The 19590-nt window shown below is 33.1% G+C and overlaps 1 protein-coding gene across 1 annotated transcript in view; it reads right to left on the bottom strand.

The window, feature by feature from the left end:
• Positions 1-19590, bottom strand: part of LOC121140287 — a 167515-nt gene that overhangs the window by 104360 nt on the left and 43565 nt on the right. The window contains exons 10-14 of the mRNA XM_040744980.1: positions 18011-18104; positions 17069-17097; positions 16915-16984; positions 14822-14845; positions 1420-1487 (exon numbers count right to left, since the gene is read on the bottom strand). Coding sequence (XP_040600914.1) covers positions 1420-1487; positions 14822-14845; positions 16915-16984; positions 17069-17097; positions 18011-18104 — 285 coding nt within the window. The remainder of the gene's footprint in view (positions 1-1419; positions 1488-14821; positions 14846-16914; positions 16985-17068; positions 17098-18010; positions 18105-19590) is intronic.

A 19590-nucleotide genomic window follows, 5' to 3' on the forward strand; every position in this document is an offset into this window, starting at 1 on the left:
TTATTCAATACAAAATTGTCAGCTCTGAGACCATATTCATAGCACCAGCAAACACACTCAGCAGATTACACTTCTAAATTTGTGAAGATATATACATACACATATATGTATGTAACCATAATAAACTAAATGAGGCTATCAGTTTGAGATGCAGGTTGAAGATATGGGAGGAGTTTGAAGGAGGGATTTTGGGCAAGGCAGGAGGAAGGAAACAGAAGTGGGAAAATGAGGTAATCCGTCGTAAAAAGAAGGGGATTAGAAAATCACGCATACTGTCTAAATTGTGCTGTGCATTTATTCATATATTTTTCTCTATAGTTTATGATAACAATAAAAATTTAGGGCTTGTTCGTGTGAATTCCTGTCTCCTCACCCATCTATGATTAGAAAGACATAGATGATAAAAGGATATGACATCCCCACTTTACCCACAATACCACTATTTGGGTTTCCAAGTATTACTCATTCCTATTTATCTCCACCATTATTAAAGAAATGCCCTCAATGTTCAGTGTTGTCACAGTTTTACTATTATTGATGCGCCACACTTGAAACACATATTTGATTACTTTGTTATTTTTATTAAATATAGCTCATTGCTACAATTTACTTCTAACTACTTTCTAGATACTCAGCAACACAAAACTAGTCATGGAAAAGGAAATAAGACAATTTGACTATGATGTTTGTCTCAGCTTGGTGGAAATGATTGGTGAAAAGCTATTCAATACCAGAGAACTAAAATGTCCTTGTGGATACTAGAGAACAAATACCACATTTCCACAGTATGTTCAGCCTGACAGTTTTGCAAAACAAACTTTAAGAGTAGAGAATAACTACACCATGTGTCTGCATTAGGACAAGGCCTAATATACCCTTATATTAACTAATGTCACTGCATAGCACATTAATGACATTAACTGGTTACTGAAATAAAAGATAAGTATTCAAATTATTCTTTGCATCATAACATTGAAGATATTAGTGCAATGTTGCTTATGTTTTTAAGATTTTAGTCACAACAATTTTTTCTGCCTTTTTATAAAAGAAGAAGTATAAAGCAAGCAGAAAATGATGAATGATAAGAAAAATAAATGGCCAGAAAATTGTACAGAGAAATCTCAGTCATAAGCAACTGTATATTTAAGAAAATTTAAGGATTCTAAGTATCAAAAATTGATGAAAATAGACACCATACTTTAGAAAGAGAGCAGGGAGAACCTGGAAAGGTTTGAAGAAAGGAAAGGAGATGGCGAGATGGTGAAATTACATTATAGTCTCAAAAATAAGAAACTTCAAAAACTAAGTTTAAACTTTGGACTTCTTGTTCAGAAAGCATATCCAGATGATTTCATTCAGTCAACAGGACACTGTTTAAAAAATAAAATGCTAAGCTAATGGCTGAAAAAAATTACATACAGATGATTGAGTATTTTCACTGCACTCGCTATAGTCCTTGCTCTCTGTTTCCAACTTGAAGTCTTCATCTGTAAGAAGAAATCAATACTTAGGTTTTAACTAAAACAAACCTGACATGACACTGCAAAAGTCATAATCTTTATAATCATAGAGAAAGAAGTTTAGAAATTACTTGTTTTAGAAAGTAAATTTTTATTTTCTTATTTTAAAGAAGAGTTGCGTTCCCTGGTCGTTATATGAGTTGTGTGTGAAAGTGCCTGTGGACACTGCCAAATCCACTCCAGTAAATTCACAGACAAAATGACAAAAAGTACAACTTATAACACTTTTGAGTAGAAAACTATCAACTGAACAAGCACAGGAATATGGATTTAGTATTGGTGACAAATGTTCCAGGAACTATTGGATACCTGACTTACAATTCAATAACATTTTGAAATGATGATGTTAGAATAATATTTTGATAATTCCCTTGAGATCTTTTGAGTAAACAGTTAGAAGCAGAGGTTTGCAGATTAGAAGACTGAGAATTTCATGTTTGAAATTGGAGACTACAATGTAGTATAGCAGAGTTTGTAGAATTTACCTTCTGGGAAGACTTGTCTATGCATAACTGCTGAAGTTTCTAATGGATCAGAATGTTTCATTTCCACAGGAAGCTGAATGGGCTTTCAAATATATATTTAGTGAGTCTTCTACATGCTATAGCCTATGAATCTAATAATCTAGGAAATAATAGGAATTATTACCTTCCATTCAGGAAATTTCTTTTGAAAACCTAAAATGATACAATCATTATGCATTAATACATTTTAAAAAATTTGAATTTCATACAAATCTGGAAAGGAAAATCATTACAACTGATTTGGGGAATGGGTAAGGATATTTGGCATCTTGATGGATTTTCTCTTTGCATGTTGTGATTAGTCTCTCTAGATCAAAATTATAAGATGCAGGTTGGCAAAACAAAAAGGCCTTAATATTTAACTATTTGAAAAATTGCAAAGTATGATCATAATCCAAATAAAAAATAACTAAACTCAATACAAAATTTATACATACCACTATCAAGTGCATGTTGAAATCAATTTCCCATAGTGGTATTACAACTGTCCAAGCTGAAGCAGAATGCTATATCACATGTCTTTAATCAAATACTTAGAGACATTCACACCAATACACCAATATACTCTAAAAGTTTCCATATTGTACTGTAACGTCATGAATCATTGACAAAATACAGTGAAAGGCATGTCACATCTTCACAAAAAATTATACCCAGAACTGATCGGTGAAGATATCCACACATAGAGTAGTAAAGTATAAAATATTACTTTGTATACAAACATGCTTAAAACTTTCTAGATTACATGTCAATTTGTAGTAAAGAATCTTCAGAATAAAGGAAACTTAAATACAAAATAAAGTTCATTTATAGCTGAAATGAGATCACAACAGCTTTATTTTTGACAGGTATTAAAAATTAGAAATTGTTCTTTCCTTCCTTTGTGAGGGTCACATCTAATGGAAGCATATTTCTGATATTCTACAAGTGAATGCTAAGTAGCATTTAATTTGCTTAAACCACCAAACAAATCTGCATCACCTGAACATGTCTTATATATGTAGAGATCCAGAGCTATTTAACTGGAGATTAAAATTTGACACTGGTCTGCAATAGACTCTTCATGAATATTTGAGAATCCTTAGTTCACTTACAGTCTCCCCCACATTCCATTATACAGAATTTGACATTGTGGTGTCAAAATCATAGGGTTCTTTGCATATAGCCTAGGAAGCCTGAGGCAACGATCACCATGTAGATGAATCATGCTACCCATTTCCTAGTCATTTACTGCTTCTGCCTGTCATTGATATTTTGGACCATATCACAGAACCAGAGAAGGAAAACACAGACAAACAAATAAACAAACAACAACAAAAAAAAACAAGATTTGGCATTCCATATATATTATGGGTGACACAGGTGTTTATGATTATCTGCTATAACATTAAAAGAAGTTACATTGAGCCTTCATCTTAGTCAGATTAGTGACTACCCCAATTATCATCGTAGAATCTACATCCAGTAACTGATGGAAGCAGTGACCCACAGCCAAGCACTGGGCTGAAATCCTGGAGTTCAGTTGAAGAGAGGGAGGAGGAATCATCTAAACAAGGGGAGTCAAGACCTTGATGGGGAGAACCACGGAGACAGCTGAGCTGAGATAGTGAAAGCTAGCAGACTATGGACAGACAGCTGGGGAACCTGCATGGGACTGAACTTGACCCTCGGAATATGGGTGACAGTTATGTGGCTTCGTTTGCTGGGGGAGGAGCTGGCAGTAGCACCAGGACCTATCCACAGGTGCATGAACTGGATTTTTGGAACCCATTCCCTGTCGTGGGATAATTGGCTCAGTCTTGATACAGAGGGGCTTGGTCCTGCCTCAACTTGTTATGGCAGACTTTGTTGATTCCCCAAGGAAGGCCTTACTCCCTATGAGGAGTAGATGAGGGGTGGGAAGTAGGAAGAGCGTGGGATACAGGAAATGGGGACGAAGGGGACACTGGGTCTGGTATGTAAATGAAAAAATTTAAATAAAAAAGAAGTTCCATGTCTAGGCTTACAGGAGGACTACAATGAGTTATAGGCCAGGCTAGACTGCTTGGTGAATTACAGGTCAACCTGGGCTATATATCAAAACCTTGTCTAAAAAGAATTAGAAAGTGGGGAGGGGAGTAAAAGGAAGGAAGAGAGGAGAGAAAGAAGGAGGAAAAGAAGAACAGGACAGAAGGGGAGGGAAAAAAACAAGATAAAAAAAGAAGTTCCATTATGACCCAGTTTTTCAGTCTTTTACACCTTCCCAAAAGAGATAGACACAAAGAGCAGCACCCTTTCTTTTTCCTCTCAGTTATGTTTCCATACCTTAACTAGTTCATGCTGTATTCCCCCACCTAACACTTCATTTCCTAAAGATGTTCCTTTCATACCCTTCGCCATATGCATTGCCCAAATCCCTCCATCTATACCAACTCTATCTGACCTTTTAACATTCACTTCCTATCTGCTTTTCAAGTTCTTATTGCCTGAAATTCTTCAGAAAAAGAATATTAAAATATACTTATATTCAATGTTTTTTTAAAAATTAAGTTACTTTAAGTTGTGTATATATGTGCCTGTCTTTCTGAGGGTGTGTTTGTTCCTGAACACTGTGCTTATAGAATCAAAGGGGTTGGATCCTCCTGGAGCTGAGACATGGGTGATTACTATCCTGACTTATGTGCTAAAAAACCAAACTCAGGTCCTTTATAAAAACAGATGTACTCTTTAAGTACCAACATCAGCCCTATAATTCAGCTCTTGACATGGCCAACTTAAAATGATGCTTATAACTTATTAAAATCTAATGCTTATTTCCTATTGCATACTTATTTTTATAGACACCTTTTGCCTAGTAAAATACTTGTTGGCTCTGATTTTGATAATTCCTTAAATGGCATATTGATGATAAAATTCTTACCTTTCTCTCCATTTAGAATATTTGTGGGTGTTGGAGTTAATGTTAATGATAACTGAGAAATATATCTTGGTTGAATATGTGTAGAGGTATCCTGATAAAAATATTAACATAGATCCATCAGTTTTACATCACACTTAAATATGTAAGCCACTTTCTTATTTTAAAAGAAGGTATTGTAGGGCTAGAGAGAAAGGTCAGTTGTTAAGAAGGTATCCTATTCATGCAGAAGCCCATGTTTGGTTCCCAGCATCCACTTCAGGTGGCTTATAACCAACTATAACTCCATCATCAGTTTGTGGTGAATCCTCCAGCCTCTCTAGGTATCTGCAAAGAAATGTATATGCACACAGGCAGAGACACAGTCACACATACAATCAAACATAAAAGGGTAGTCCTTTTCAAAAAAAAGTAAATGCAAGTATTGTTGATATGAAAATAAGTATATTTCTAAAATATTTTTAAAATAGGAATTCATTATCACACATATGCTTCCTAGATGAAATGTATATTGATCCTCATTGAAACAGACAATATAAACACATTGTGTAATGTAAGAGGGCATGTACTAACAACCAGAATATTAGGTGATATGATTATTAGGATTTAACTTCAGAATACATAGATTAACATTTTTCCAAATTTCATATTAATGAGAGAATCTTTAAAAACAGATTTAACCATATTAACTTCATTGAGCTTATTACAGAATAAAGTATTTACAATCCTTACAGTAACAAAAATGCAGTAAAAAAAGAAGAAAAATATATTATCTACAGAAAAAGTAATGCAATTATAGGAAATTAATCCAGTCTCAGAACAATACAGGTCATGAATTTTCTCTTTTTTTATTCCTTGATTCTTTAGCAGAGGATGTAAATGTACATTTTAATTAGGAAATCACAATTTCTTTCTAGTTAATTATTTGATTCTTTTTAAAATTTCTACTTGACATTGTTTTCTGACTTCACGTGTGAGTACGGCACCTGAACCACTCTAGCTCCTCCTTCTTCATCCTGACTCCAAATTACATTTGCATATAGGACATGAAAGCAAAAAATGACTTTGTCTTTGGGAGAAAGGGGGAGCTGAAAAGATCTGAGAGAAAGAATGAGGACACTGGGTATGAGGGATGTGACCAATATGCACAGTTGATCGAATTTTGTGTAAAGGGAAATTTAAAACTTTAAAGGGAGTAAAGCCAGAAATAGCATTCATTTTACATACAGATTTAGATATTTTCATTCAGTATTAACTTGTAACTACTGAAATGTTGGAAAGTGATACATGCCACAATACCAAATTCATACCATTTAGGTAATTTGTAGTCTGTGCCACTTCTGCGGTGCATGTGATCTGTGGTGTCTGCTAATCTGCGTATTATGAGCTCTTTTCCAATTGTACTAATTTTCCATACTTTACAGATGCATGCCTAACAGCCTCAATAGAATATCATTAGAATATAAACAGAATAAAGCAATGTTTCATATTAGCTAAAATGCAACTCGTTTTCCACAAAAGAGTAGCTAAGAACAAATCTTAATGAAATAATAAAAATAAGAATAACTTGTGTTAGTTTGGTTTACATAATAGAATAGAAATTATGTTATGCAAGTCTTGCTCCACAAATTATAATAGAAAAATAGATACAAGTCATAATAGGAAAGGAAACAAGATATTTTTATGTGTCTGCATTATCCAAACCTTTGCTTTCACATTTTCCTCTCATTACATAATATAAATAGGTGCACAAGAAAAGACTCACAGCCATACATTAGGTGGCACTAGGGAAATTCTGTGGAAGGGGAAGAATTGGAGGAACCACAGTGGTCAAGAACACCACAAGAAAATGACCACAGAATTAACTAAGCAAGATTTATAGGGGTTCACAGACCTTGAAGTGGCAATCAAAGAGGCTGTTCAGTTTGACCTATGTCTTCTACATATATGGTATGGTTGTGTAGCTTGGTGTTCTTGTGGGACTCTTAACTAAGAGAGAAGGCTATATCTGACTCCTTTTCCCACTGTGGAGATAGGTTTCCTATTACTTAGTTGCCTCCTCCAGCCTGGATATGAGTGTTTGTGCCAAGTCTTATGGCAACTTGTTATTCCTTGTTTGGCCTGCTGTTTCTGAAGGAAAACGAATGCCAGATATGGGTTGAGAAGAAAGGTGGAGGTGGAACTTGGAGTAGAGGAGGGAGAAGGTGAAATATATGGGAGAAGAATAAAGGAAAAAAAGAAAAATGAAAAAAGCATAAGAATAAAACTGTGCTGGGACTTGGTTGTCTGAATTTTTGCTGACTTGTCCACATTGGATTATAAAGACTAAGATGTGTGACAGACAAGGTTTCCCTCCTCTTTACTCATGATTCCATGGCATGTTTGCCAGTGGTGACTCCTTTCTCATATTTTTGACATCCAGAGTTTACCCAATTACAGAGTTGCATGTTTTCTCTCCATTAATGAAAACTTCTGCAATATTTGATAATGCTGTAGGGTCAGTTTTGTGTGAAAACCTGTTTTCAGATTACTCAGTTAATTTGTTAAAATTCAGCACAGCAGCTCATCTTTTGGACCTCCCTGCTTATCACTTGATAGCTTTCCAATAAGTGAAGAAAATAGTCAAAGTCAAGGAAAGAATAGAAAAGCAGTTGTTACTTCAGTCTTTATTTTTAAGATAAATATTTATGAAAAACTACCCAGTGTCAAAGAGATGAAAATGTCATTGGCAGACATCAAGCACAAATCACTCCATATGAGCAGAATCTGAGAATTTCTACAAAATACATACTCAAATTTCCTCAAACATCTATGCCGCATGCATGCATTACAGAAGACTTGATATAGTCTCATACAAACCAAATTCTTTGGATAGTGCTTTCATGATATTGACTAATTTCCTTCAGCTAGATACAGTTTAATCAAGTAATGGGTTTTTACATGGCTAGGTGCATAGGTACCAGATTTCTTTTTTACTGTTGGTTACATAGAATTAATTGCACATGTCCTATGCTCACATCTCTTTGTGAATAGGCTTCACAGATGCAATTAACTCACAGCAGTAAAATGCATTTTCCAGCTAAACAGTCTGGGAAATACACATGAAAGGCCTCATGATAACAAATAAAACCAAATTCACTGTTCACGTAGAAGTCCTCTGGCCAACAGATTCTGGAACATAAGTGATAACATTTGCTTTCAGTGTTTACTCCAACTTTTTGCCGAATTTGATTCATTGAATATTATTATCTAAGAAATATGTGGAGAAATGCCATCATTCTACAGAACACCTTAAACCAAGGAAAGTTTATGGGTCATATTTAAACTTTTATGTGATGTTGCCTTTATGGTTTTTGTAATCATAATATATCAACACATAAAATAGTCTTTTTATATTGATCAAAAATGATTATTCATACAGCTAAAAAGAGAGCTGGTAACATGGGGGATAAAAGAAGAGATAAATTCTCCATTTCTGTAGTAGAAATCAATAGACAATACCTGAAGGCTTAATTACAGATACCCTCGGAGCCCTAGAATGTTTATCATTTCAGAGAAAAAGATTAGTCATATGCTAACAAAGTATCAATAATAAGGACACTCTTCTTTAAAAGCAGCTAACTGAATGTCATCCTGCAACTTATTCATATGTGCAATGAAGAGATCATTATTCAATGAAAATTTGTTGATAAATCAGAGAAAACTGAATGTGTGAGTGAGTTCTTGATGATTCATGGACATTACGATGGGTTAATGTAGTTCTAATGAGACCAGTGGAGGGCTAGGTTGTGGAGGGTTCTCCTTAGTGTCAAGTAACTTTATATTTAATCTATGATTCAGGCAATCCTTCATTCTGTTCCTTTAATACAATAAATAATTTTTCTCAAATAAAGCTTAAAGAATTTTATAGAAAATGTGAGTTTTAAGACTATTGTTTGGGGTATGACAATGGGGAAATAAGTAAACTGTCGGTGTTTCCAGTGTTTGTTAATGACATCATAGTTTCTTTACATTTCACATAGAAGTAGAATATCAGAATAAAGGTATACATAATAATAATTTTTAATTAATAAAACTTTTCAAAGAAACTATGTATGGGATAAAATAGATTTTGACAATATTCAAAAACACTAGCTTGTCAAATATTTTAAAATAAACAGTTCTTCTGACCTAGTGAGAGCATAAAGACCCCAGTCGTAAAGCTGGGGAGTCAGCATTTGACCATACCAAGCCCTCTGAAATGTGGGTGCCAGTTAAGAGGCCTGGGAAGTCTATCAGAACTCTAACAGTGGAGTCCATTCCCTATGGAGGGATACAATTGTATCCCAGATATATGAAAGAGGGCCTAGGCACTCCCCTAAATGATATGACAGACTTTGATGATCCCCTGTGGAAGACCTCACATTCCTTGTGGAGTGGGTAGGGAGTGTATTGGGGGATCAGTGGGGAGCATGGGAAGATGGAAGGGCAAGGGATTCAGAGGATACATATGTAAAACAAGACTTTCTAAAATTAAAAAATTATAAAGTGAAAAAATTTAAGCTTTAGCCTATTTATTATAAATGCACCTATAAAGAATATGTCATTTAGACTGTGGAACATTCTTTGCAAAGGACATTAAAAAAGAAGTTAAAATTCAACATTACTTACAGTTGATTCACCATTTTCATCACCATCAAGATATTCCTCTCTTTTCATTTTTAAATCTTCTTGTATTGAAATAAATTAATATTTATATAGTTAAAATAAACATATAACATCTTTTAAAAACTATTATTTACAACCATAAAATTAATTTAAGTATTGTCTATAATGAAAATTAAAATTATATTTTCTCATTTTAAATTCAATTAATCTTGGTTGTCTAATCATTATTTGCAATGGATGAACAAAATGCAAATCATATTTGAGTTTTAATTTATGGATTAAATCAAAGTATTCTCTGCCCAAAATATTATCATTTTTCTAATACTCATGCCCATTCTTAAACCCAATATAAACAAATGTTCAGAAATAAATGTGAATAACAACAAGGACTCAGATTGTACTTTTTTCCTCCTATGGTGTCAAAGAATAATATCACCACCTAAACGTAAATTTAAAAATCATATTGAATATCACCAACTAAAAACTTTTGTTTTATACATTAGTGAATTTTGTGCCTTTAGTCAATAATGGGAGCTTGTCTGCCACAGAAGCTGTGTGATATTAAATGTCATTAGCTGCAGTTATGGTATTTCCTTAATTTGTAGAATAAACAGTTTACTCTACAGAAAATATCCATTTATATCCTGGAATAGTTATGGAATGCACTAAATCAAAATCCATATAACAATACAAATATATAGTTTATTCACTTTCATTTGGATTTCGTCTGCTTTTGTTTATTTATTAATTCATGCTTTATATTTGGTTTGGTTATTTATCCCGATGCTTCATGCATGCTATTTGCCCTACCAATAAAACAATTTTTAGGAGTTGAACTTAAAAGTACACTTGTATTTTAAGTATACAAGACTTTTTTGCTCACCTCAGAATCTATAGAAATCCCATATTGAAGAACTACTACTCTACTTACACCAAAACAAACACTCAAGGGAACCATTCCAAATGGTAAAAACCATAGTCTTCCAAAATTATTCTCAGGCACTCCATTAAAAATAGGGAACTGAACACTGAAATGTGACTATAATGAGGCACACATTCAAAACAGCTCAGATCTATCTTTCAACTGTAAAAGTATTCTCTTAAGCTAGTAAATAACATTATTCAAAAATGATACCAAAATATTTATTTACATCATTTATATAAAATCCTCTTGTTTTTGTTTAACAAGGCTGAGATGAGAACACCAGACCATTTACACATTTTAAGGCAATATTATATTGAAAGTAATGCGCAGTATTTAATTTCCCTGAACTGAACATACTTCATAACTGATACTTGATCATGAGCAGACCTTATTTTTGTATGGACGGCTATATGGATTTGAAATAGGATGTTTAATAATTCTTGTATATGTCATACAGTGTGAGTTTACAATTCTGGGCAAAATGTAAAAGCTATTACCTGCCATTCAGAATGTTCTTTTGGGGGAATCTAAAATGTTAAGGACATATATAATAATTTTTATGTTACTATAACAAAGTACAACTTGATTTCATCCAGAACTAGTATTGAAATAAATTACCCAATTTTGGCTTTAGTAATAGTTAATTTATATTTATACTTTGGTGGAGCTTTGCTTGGCTCTATTTGGTTAGGAAAAAAAATCCATGGTTTTAAAAAAGTTCACAGATTGATTTAAAAGTTGCAATTTTCAAAGAAAGCCTATGACCCCAATGAGTATAGTAAAATACAAAAAAAATGTGCATGTCCCAATGAGGTGTTCAAAAAGTGGATTTGAGATGATGCCTCAACAAAGCAGCTCATGTCGATGTTACTTGTAGGTATGTGTGTATGTATGCATGTAGGTATGTATGTATATATGTATGTTTTCACCATTTAAAGAAAAGTAGGGGCCACAAATTTGAAAGAAGACAACGAATTATATAAGGGAAGGCTTGGAAGAAGCAAATAAAGAGAAAAATAATGTAATCATAGTATAACCTCAAAAAATAAAAGATAAAAAACTTACGGTAAGATAGAACTCTATATAACAGCATTTTCATTTTGATAAAAAAATCAGGTGTTCATAGGTGTGTGGATTAATAATCACAGTTTTCAATTAAAGTACACTGGTTTACCTGTCTGTTTTTTCTTATTCCATACAAAGTTGAGTATTGTTCTTTCAAGGTTTATGAAGATTTATGCTGGTATTTTGATGGGGATTACATTGAATCTTTAGATTGCTTTTGATAATACTGTCATTTTTACTATGTTGATTCTACCTATCCTAGAGCATGGGAGATCTTTCCATTTTCTGGTATCATCTTTGATTTCTTTCTGTAAGGACTCAACATTATTGTCATACAGACCTTTCACATGTTTGGTTAGATTTACCCCAAGGTATTTTATGTTGTTTATGTCTATTGTAAAGGGTGATCTGTCTCTGATTTTCTCAGCACATTTATCATCTGTATATGAGAGGGGTACTGATTTATCTGAGTTAATCTTGTATCATGACACTTTGTTTAAGGTATTTATCAGTTGTAGGAGTTCCCTGGTAGAATTCTTCAGTTCACTTATATAAAAGCTATCTTATCATCTGCAAATAGTGAAAGTTTGACTTCTTCCTTTCCAATTTGTATCCCCTTGATCTCCTTTTGCTGTCTTATTGCTCTAGCAACAACTTCAAGTACAATATTGAAGAGGTATGGAGAAAGTGGACAGCTTTGTCTTATTCCTGATTTCAGATGAATCACACTGAATTTCTCTCCATTAGTTTGATGCTGGCTGTTGGATTTCTATATATTGCCTTTATTATGTTTAGGTATGATCCTGTTATCCCTGATATCTCCAGGATCTTTAACATGAAGGGGTGTTGGATTTTGTCAAAGGCTTTTTCGGCATCTAGTGAAATGATCATGTGGTTTTCCTTTTTCAGTTTGTTTATGTGGTAGATTGAGGAAAAGTCCTGTGTATATGTCAATAAAGCACTGTTGACCAATAGGGAAGCAAGATAGGTGGGACTAGGAGTCAAGTAGTTTTCTGGGAAGGAGAAACACATGGAGCAGCTGCCATAAGGGTAAGAAGTCCAGACCTTTTTCTCTGGTAAGAGAAATACTTAGATTAACAATTATGGAGTAAATACTTGAGTCAGAGATAGCAAGTAAGAAACAAGCTGGGCCAACAGCTTCATAATTAATACAGTGTCTTCTGTGTTATTTGAGGACTACAATGTGGCAGAGCCCAGGTGACTTGTGGGGAAAAACCAAAGTAGCTGGCAAGGAAAAGGCTTCACTCAATAGTAGATTACATTGGTGAATTTTCATATGTGAACCATCCCTCTATCTCTGGGATGAAACCTACTTGATCATGGTGGATTATTTTTCTAATGTATTCTTGGATTTGATTTGCCAATATATTATTGAGTATTTTTGCATCAATGTTCATGAGGGAGGTTGGTCTGTAGTTCTCTTTCATGGAGGAGGGCCTAGACCCTCTCGCAAATGATGTGACAGACTATGATGATCCCTCATGGAAGGCCTCACTCTCCCTTGGGAGTAGATGGGAGGGTGGGATGGGGTGTTGGTGAGGGGCATGGAAGGAAAGGAGGTAGAGGGAAATGGGATTAATATGTAAAATAAGATAGATTTGCTAGGCATTGGTAGTACAGTCCTTCAATCCCAGCACTTGGGAGGCAGAGGCAGGCAGATGTCTTTGAATTCAAGGCTAATCTGGTCTACAGAGTGAGTGCCAGGATAGGTTCCAAAGCTACACAGAGAAACCCTGTCTCGACTGATTCTAAATTTAAAAAAATTAGGACTGAAGCATGATCATCATGTAAAAAGTGAATTGTCTTCAGATAATAATTAGAGATTACTAGAATTCTACCTCTGCAAGAATTGGCATACTTAATGCAAGAAATAAATTGGATAGTTAGGGAAGATGACTAGTTTTTCTCCAGAATTTGACAGATTGTTGCATAATTTGAATAATCTCAAATCTTCCACACAAGGAAGCTGTTACTTACCATATAAAAATGTGCTGCTTTGGCATTTAAGGTTATCTCACCTTATTGAAATATGAGTAATGAAGGAGACCTGAGTGACAGGATTCAGCTGCTTATTTCCATACCCTTTTATTTCCAGTAATGTATGTAGTCTGTTACTCTAATAGACTGTTACTCTAGTTTTTTTATTTGAATGAATATATACTTGAGGATGTTCATGAATCAGTTAGTGAACAGTTCAAAGTGTGAACTATTTCTATCAATAATAGTGTCAAATGTGATGAGACTTAATGGAATAAAATTATTAAGTTTCTTCTACTTACATGTAACATTTTCTTGTTTATTTCCCCCAATATTAAGAAATTCACCAGAAACATTTTAACTTTCTTATTTCTTGCATAGAACAAGTTTATCAAAACAATATCTCCTGGTTTAATTAGTCAATGGTATGTTTTAGGATTAACACATGTGAGATCACAGTATCAGTTAACAAACTAATTCCTAAAAGCATATCCAAAAGAAGAAGCAAAATACAAGGAGAAGGAGAGAGGGAAGAGGAGGAAGAAGGAGGAGGAGAAGGAGCAGGAGGAAGGAGGAGTTTCTTGAACTTTTCCTTTGACTCATTTTTTTTCTGTTTCTTTGTTTTTTTATCCTGTTCTGGTGTGTCTCTTTTTATTATTTCTTAATTTAATGAGGGACAGAAAGAAAAGGGAATGAATTTGGATAGGTAGGGAAGTAGTCAATATATAGGTGGAGAAGAAGGAGGGGAAACTATAATCAGAATAGACTGAATGAAAACTATTTTCAATACATAAACTATTTTTCCTATGTATGGTGACTAAAGTTGTAAGACAGAAAATGGATATCATGGTATTTGAAAATTGTATAATTCCCCTTCCCCACTTTTATGTCACTGTAAATGTTCAATAAATGCATTGTGGAGTTAAAATAAGGAGAAAAGAAAGAACCCATTGGAACACAGAAATTAACAAAGATATTTTTGTTATTAGTATCATTTCTAAAAATTTGGGGATAAAAAGCAAAAGAAAATATGTTCAAATATTTAGAATAATTGTATCATAATAAGAAATTACAGAACTTACTTTTACAAAGATATTTTACATTCTTCATTGATGATTTTCCACTAGAATCAGATTCTTTCTTTTCAGTGTTAGCCTGGATGAGTTTTGAAATAAGAAACTTAACAAATTCTCTCATAAAGCATATAAAGTTAACAATCCAGAATAAATATCAACTATTACCTCACATTGTGAAGATTCTTCAGAACAGTCTACAAAGACAAAAAGACATAACTATTTATTAATGTTGCATTACATAGTCTATCAAACTTTTATACATATATACATTCAAGATAAAAATATGCATATACATGACATTTTTAATTGCTGAAGACAAAGATAGTCACAAATCTTAAAATTAAATAATTCTGAGGTGATATATTAACCATCTAAGCAAAAGTCAAATAAAACACCTTATATAATTAAAGAAATGTATCAGAATATTTCACAATAGTACAAGATTTTCATCACATTTCCAGTGCATTAGGGAAACCCATAGCAGACAAAAGTGCCCAGAGAAACGCAGAAGTCATTTTTATCAAAGAGAATTATGAGAAGATCAGCTTGTGCATTAACTTATAGAATAGTACATAAAATGTTTTTACTTTCCTATAGATATGTGATATTATAAAGACTGCGTTTCTTCTATTTCTATAGTTTTCATGTCATATTATTTAGTGAACAGCTTGAAAAGGTATGTAAACCTAAAGTACAATCTGGTGCAAAAATATTTTCAGTATTGAAATACGACTGTCTAAATAAAATTTCGAGGATTATTTTTCACAGAAGAATTGAATAATTACATAAGCTATATTTAAATATTGATAATACTTAATACAATTATCATTTTTGTGATCAAGGTATCAAATGGGAATGTCATTGTTTTGAAGGCTGTATTTAGGGTGCATCATAAAATCAATAAAGCTGTAATGATCAAACAGCCTTCTTTGAAATAATTTGGAAATCATTTGAAAACAATTTTCACTTTTAAATTCTAATACATCTCACATGAATTTTTAAGATTATAATACCCCTGATAGTTGATATACAACAGCTGTAGACAGCTTTTAACATTTATCTCATTCCATCTCCTCACTGATCATCTATGCAGCAGTGATAATATAGGCAAAACTATTCAAGTCTTTTTAAATAAGTTCTCTCATTATTTTCATAATTAACTCAATTATGTAGTTGTAATCTATCTCTTTTTCTGTTCCTCTGTATACCTGTTGTTAAAGCATTCTCTAAGCCAGTGTTTGAATAGTTTCAACTTTTTTATTCTCTTAGTGGATTAGACCTATGTGTATTTTTCTGTATCCTATCCTGTATAACAAAATGAGAAGTAGTTGCAACATGTAAAACTGAATTAAGGCTATGTAGGGTGACCATGCATGATTATGTCCAAGTGTTATGAATGAACAAGTCTGTATATCCTGGTTCTTTTATCTCTTATGTCTTCCCAAGAATGGAGGAGCATATCACCAAAAAAGCCTGATTGTATTTAGATGGATGTCTGAAACATGTAGCTTCACTAGTATTTTGATTTATAGTTCCCCCACGTATTAAATTCTTTGAGCTTTCTTTTTCTAAATTAATAGGTATTACAATATCCCCTATATGCACCTACTTGATTTTCCTTCATGTAATTCCCATACTCTCTCCTTCCTTAATCATCATTTCCATGACTCTACTACTCCTTATTTCTTAGCACTCAGAAAAAAAATAAACCCCAATACACCTATCTTCATTTGTTTTTAGTTCATTCATTTCTGCTCAGATTTTTATCATTTCTTGTCACCTACTGAACGTGGGCTTGATTTGAGGTATACAAATCACTGTCACCTAATGCCTTACGAGTTCATTAAAGTTTCATGACTGATTTTCTTTAGATAGAGGGACAAAATGATGTAAAAGTCATGTAAAATCTATGGATCTACAAGTATGGATCCATGGTCTTATTATAACCTTAGGAAAATACTAAATATCTGCTAAAAATAGGATGCTAAAAGTAGAAAATCATAACTTTTCATACTGTGTTATATTAATTTCTGGCATATAACATCATGATTGACCAAGAACACTGACTTCTTAATAATTGAAGATATTAATGATTTTCCATGTATACATGGATGAAAATTTGATATTTACTTACATATTATCATATATATATAATATAGTAATTCTGTGAGATTTAAAGAACAATGGGATAACAATGAGAAGGTTATTAGCATTTTAAATAATTTGAAGATTTATCTGGAAACATCAAAACTTCAAAATTCACCTGTTTGTAATGATTTTGCCTTCTTCTTGTCTGGTGAATCATTTGGCACAGTCTCCTCCTCAGTGGTAGACTTTATGGATTTGGAAAGAAGATAGTTAAATATATGTATGTCTCAGAAAGTTAATGACACTAAATACATCATAAGAGCCTTTACCTTCTTTTGAGGATATTCTTTAGAAAGCTCTGAAAAGTAAAACAGATGGACAATCAATCAATTACAGATAGATACAATGCCAATCAGATATTTGTAAGAACTAGCATGGAAATTAATCCCCACATGTAGACTTTGGGACAGAATTTTTGTAGGGGTTGGTGAAACTATTTGTTCTGTGTAGGAAGAAAATGTGCAGAAAGACAGTGGAAATGAAGACTGACATAAATTTGAATGACTAGAAGTTTCCTGAAATGTGACTTTGAAACAAATGCTGTATAATTTCTCAGATGCTAAAATTGATGGGTAGATCAAATGTTTAAGAATGATTTCAATGAGAATAGCAGGAAAATGCAGTATGATCTCTATTTCATATTATAATTTAACAGGCACAAATTTTCAGAAAAATAAATTAATATTTATTAAAGAAATTATTCTGAGTTGTTTGTCTTAGTCATGTGTAGAATGATAGTACATGAAGTTATTACTTAATCCACGTATGTAAACTATGCTGATTATTTGGTTATTATTATCAATATTATGGAATTTATTTCATTTTCCCTTGTGTATACAGATCATAAAATTTCTAATAAACACAAGTGCATATTCTACTGCATACTGAAAAATTGAAATATCATCACAATAAACATATTTATAAAAGAAATGCTAGAAAGTACTAACTCGTTACATTTGAAAACAGTTCAATGTTCAATAATATCTCAGTCCTTCTGTTCTAAAGATGTAACATTTTATAATTTCATATTAAGATTCCTCATGCCATGTGGTGGTGGTGCACAACTTTAATCCCAGCACTCAGGAGGCAGAGGCAAGTGGGTATATGTGAGTTCCAGACCAGCCTGGTCAACAAGAGCAAGTTCCAGGACAGCCTACAACGCCACTGAGAATCCCTGTCTTGAAAAACCAAAAAAAAAAAAGATTCCTCACCTTTCTCCTCACCATTTATTGTATTCTCTTCATGATTATCTCTAGTCACAAATATAGAGCCAATTTGCTTTGGTTGGTGTAGCTTGAAGATGCTCTGTTAAAAGTAGGATTGGTAATGAGTTGCATACAGATTTCCAAACCACTGCCTTAGAAAAGTTTGTCTTCTAGTTAAAAAGCAATTATATTGAAAACAAATATTAAAAACCCCAACATTTTGATTATCTCTTTATAAACTCCCTGATTATATGTGTTGGACTTTAGTTTTATGTGGGGTGATGAATAAGGATCAATTTGCATTCTTTGACATGCTGACATCCAATTACACCAGCACCAGAAAGAATATGTTTTCTTTTTTCCATTGTATAATTTTGGCTTCTTTGTAAAATATGAAGTATTCATATATCTTTGATTCTATTCTATTTATCAACCTGTCTGTTTTTATGCCAATACCATGCAATTTTTATTATTATTGCTTTATAGTACAGTTTGAAGTGAGGTATGGTGATACCTCTAGAAGTTCTTTCATTGTACAGGATTTTAGCTAGCCTGGGTTTTTTTTTTGTTTTCAAAGCCTTAAAGTTCTTGTCATACAGATCTTTCTCTTACTTGAGTTACCTCGGTAGATTTTATATTATTTGCAGCTGTTGTGAAGGGCATTGTTTCCTTGATTTCTTTGTCAACCCTTTTATCATTTGTATACAGAAGGGCTAATGTTTTTTTTGTTTGCTTTTTTAATTAATTCCTTATCCCACCATTTCACTGAAGGTGTTTAACATCTGTTGGAGCTTGCTGATAGAATGTTTGGGGTCACTTACGCATACTATCCTATATTCTGCAAAATATAGAGATATTTTGACTCTTCATTTCCAATTTTGACCTCTTTTAGTTTTCTTATTCCTCTAGCTAAAACTTTAAGTACTATATTTAATAGAGCCTTGTCTTATCCCTGATTTACTAGAGTTGCTTGAAGTTTCTCTGGATTTAATTTGAATTTTGCTATAGGCCTGCTTTATATCACTTTTATAATAGTCTGTATGGTTCTTGTATGTCCAATCTCTTCAAGACCTTTATCATGAAGTTGTGTTCAGTTTTGTCAAAGACATTATCAGCATCTAATTAAATGTTCATGCATTTTTTTCTTTCAGTTTATTTATATGATGGATTACATTGATTTGCATATGTTGGACCATCACTGCATCTCTGGAATGCAGCTTACTTGATCATGTTGGATGATCTTTTTGATGTTCTTGGATTTGGTTTGCCAATATTTAATATTTTTGCATCAATGTTCATAAGATACGTTGGTCCGTAATTCTTTCTCTTTATGAGTTTCTGTGTGGTTAGGGTAACAGAGTGACTGTGACCTCATAAAAAGAATTTGGGAACATTCATTCTATTTCTATTTTATGGAATAATTTGAGGAGCCTTGGTACTAGTTCTTCTTTGAAAGTCTGGTACAATCCTGTGCTGAAGCCATCAAACCATGTGCATTCTTGTTTATGAGACTTACCAACTGTTTCTATTTCCTCTGGGGTTATAGGTCTATTTAAATTGTTTATATAGGTCTTAATTTAATACTT

Source organism: Mesocricetus auratus, unplaced genomic scaffold, assembly GCF_017639785.1.
Source record: "Mesocricetus auratus isolate SY011 unplaced genomic scaffold, BCM_Maur_2.0 Super-Scaffold_100004, whole genome shotgun sequence".
In the NCBI taxonomy this organism is placed as follows: Eukaryota; Metazoa; Chordata; class Mammalia; order Rodentia; family Cricetidae; genus Mesocricetus; species Mesocricetus auratus.